We start from the raw sequence: 2,605 nt of genomic DNA on the forward strand, positions 1-2,605 counted from the left end.
GTTTATTATTCTTGTAAGACATCCTCAATAAATAGTTACAAAATTAAATAAATAAATAAATAAATAGTTGTTTTAAAAATATAAATATATAAATAAATATTACTTTTCCCTATCAGTAGAAAATATCTCTCCTTTGTCTTCCGCTGTCCTGTCGGAGTCCGTGGTTTCAGAGGGCTATACTGCCCCCCACTGTGGCTGTGTTCCCATCTTGGTCCCTTTAAGGCAGAAATCCTGAATTCCTGGCTCATTACGCAGGCACAAAAGTGCAATCTGAGAAAGTGGATCCAGAGCTGGCCTGGGCCTCCTCATTTCTGGACCGGCTTCCAGCAGTCAAAAGGGATATCAAACAGAAAGCCTTTAAGGTTCTTTATGAAATCCTCAAAGGTGGTGACTTCTATTTCACAGTCAGTTTCCTGAAGGGGATGGGGAAAAAAAAACAGCACTTGAGTCCAGGTGAGTGGGTGACTTGGGGAAGTAGCCTGTGTATTTCTCTGTTGCTGCTATGAACTCAGAGGCCAGAAGCCCATTCGAAAGGATCAGATGACGCTATAGCTGCCCATGTGCTGCCTAAGGCAATGGTATCCAGAGACTGTTCCCTAACAGGAGGACTGTCTCAGGTCTTCAGATTGGTTGGACAGACTCTGCTGAGAGGCAAGCGGCCAGCCTAAGGCATCTCCTCAGCTCTAAGGTCACAGGGTTCACTGTCTTCGATGAGGAAAGAAAATAGGAATGTTTGGGGTGTCTGCCCATTCTTGGAGCCTCCTCCCTGTGTCCGTGGAATACAGGCACCTCCACAGGAAAGTCCTGCCAGGAAGTGGCACCTGGGTGCTGGCTCTTGGCTCTTCAGGGCTTGGGCAGGCCCTGAGCTTCCTTGGGTTTGCCTCACCTCTGACCTCATGACTGATAATGGCATGTATGGCATGGGCAGGTAGCTCCTCCTGGGGAGAGCAGTGGGCTCTCTGCTGTTCCTCAGCTTAGCATCTGGGGATGAGTAGGAGCTATGGCCTGTTCTTGAGGGGCTCCTGTGATACATCTAACAACATGGAAGCCACTTACTGGGACCCTGAACAGCTACAGTCAGAAATCTCTCCTTACTGGCCCCGCCCTCCCAGACTGAGACCTTGGGCCCTGACGTTGTGTACTCACCGGGGTTGGAGGGCAGTTCGTCTGGTAGTGGCTGGCTATCATGGTCAAGGCGCCATTGAGTTTGGTGAGGTTGCCCCGTAGACCCTGCTTGTATAGCTTCAGGCGGGTCTGCACACATGTCGGCCTCTGTGAAAAGCATCCATTTGTTGGTAAGCAAAGGCCGAGCGCCCACCGAATACAAGCTATATTCTCCCCACTCCCTTCTATTCCCACCAAGTGGCACAGGCTGGGGCTAGTCATAACACTGTCCTGACCGCTGCCCTTCTCCCAGCCTGGCCCAGGCCACCCTCAGCCAGCACAGCCACGTTTATAGCCTGGTACCTCAAGAGGTTCCCAGTTCCAAGACTCCCCAACCCCGACCCCCCAATTCTGTAAGAGAAAGGTGCTTGCTGTAGGAGAAGGGGGTGGCCAGAGCGGAGGATATCCCCCAAACCTCTGTGTGGGCAAGCATTGTTTCAGAAGGCCCTCTGTGCCCCTCTATGGTCAACACCCTCTTTCCATGGTCATAGGGCGCAGTGGGAACCCCAAGGCAACAAGGTCAACTCATAAAGTAACTCTCACGTTCCCATAAACCCTGAAGATCTCCGACCTTTGAAAGCTAGCTCTGCCCAAACTTATTGCTCACTTGATAAAAGAGTGCACATGACTGCCACAGGGGCATGGCTGTGGACGATAAAAGAGTGCACCTGACTGCTGCAGAGGATTGGGTATGGAGATCTTGACTACCCAGACTCTGCACCCTCCCCATAGCAGCCACTGACAGGGAAGAGTGTAGAAAGCCATGCAAAGGGCTATTTAAAGCAGCCTGTGAAGCTACACAGAAGAGAAGCAGCTTACCTGGATGGAGAACTCATTAGAGATGATGTCTACGTCTTCGTTCTTTTCGTTCTGTAAAAGGGAAGTGCTGTGTTACCAAGCTGACAGGCAGGAAAAGACAAGAGCCAACTGGTGGCCTGAGAACAGCCCAACTCTCCCTCACTCACCTCCAGAGCACGCATGTCATTTAGGAGGCTCAGAGCTTCTTTGATGGCATCTACATGCTTCCAGGGCCGGGTGACAGGGTTGGGCGAGCGGGTGGGTGCTGAGAAACTGTAGACCACAATGCCCAGGAAAAGTAAATTCTGCAGCCACATCCTCCTCAGGACCTTAGCCTTTCTCTCTGAGTACTGGGCTCACTGCAAAAGAGCTCTTATATACACAGTTAGAGGAAATGATTAATGGTGACCACAGAACTCCAGGGGGGCGGGGGAACTACCTGAGTTGTGGAATCTCCTGGCCCTTATCAGCTATACATGGGGCCGGTGAGCCTTCCCCCAGGTTGTCAGGCTTGGGGGGTTTTCATTAATAAGTCCTTCCAAGAACTGGCAGCCCACCTGTGGGTTTCTTTAAGGGCCTCTCCCACCCTGCCTGGGCAGTCTAACCAAGCCTCCGGCTAGCCTCTCCTTTTTGAGGGGCCTCC

At 51.4% G+C, this 2,605-nt stretch overlaps 1 protein-coding gene across 1 annotated transcript; it reads right to left on the bottom strand.

Moving 5' to 3' along the window:
* Positions 1-299: 299 nt before the first annotated feature.
* On the bottom strand, positions 300-2,279 carry Csf2 (colony stimulating factor 2). The gene is made up of 4 exons (NM_053852.1): positions 2,130-2,279; positions 1,984-2,034; positions 1,147-1,272; positions 300-413 (listed from the first exon to the last, which is right to left on the bottom strand). Exons 1-4 carry the CDS (start codon positions 2,277-2,279, stop codon positions 306-308), a joined length of 435 nt encoding a protein of 144 aa, NP_446304.1. The 3' UTR covers positions 300-305.
* Positions 2,280-2,605: the final 326 nt, after the last annotated feature.

The sequence above is a fragment of the Rattus norvegicus genome, chromosome 10 (genome assembly GCF_021556685.1).
Source record: "Rattus norvegicus strain SHRSP/BbbUtx chromosome 10, alternate assembly SHRSP_T2T, whole genome shotgun sequence".
Taxonomy (NCBI): Eukaryota; Metazoa; Chordata; class Mammalia; order Rodentia; family Muridae; genus Rattus; species Rattus norvegicus.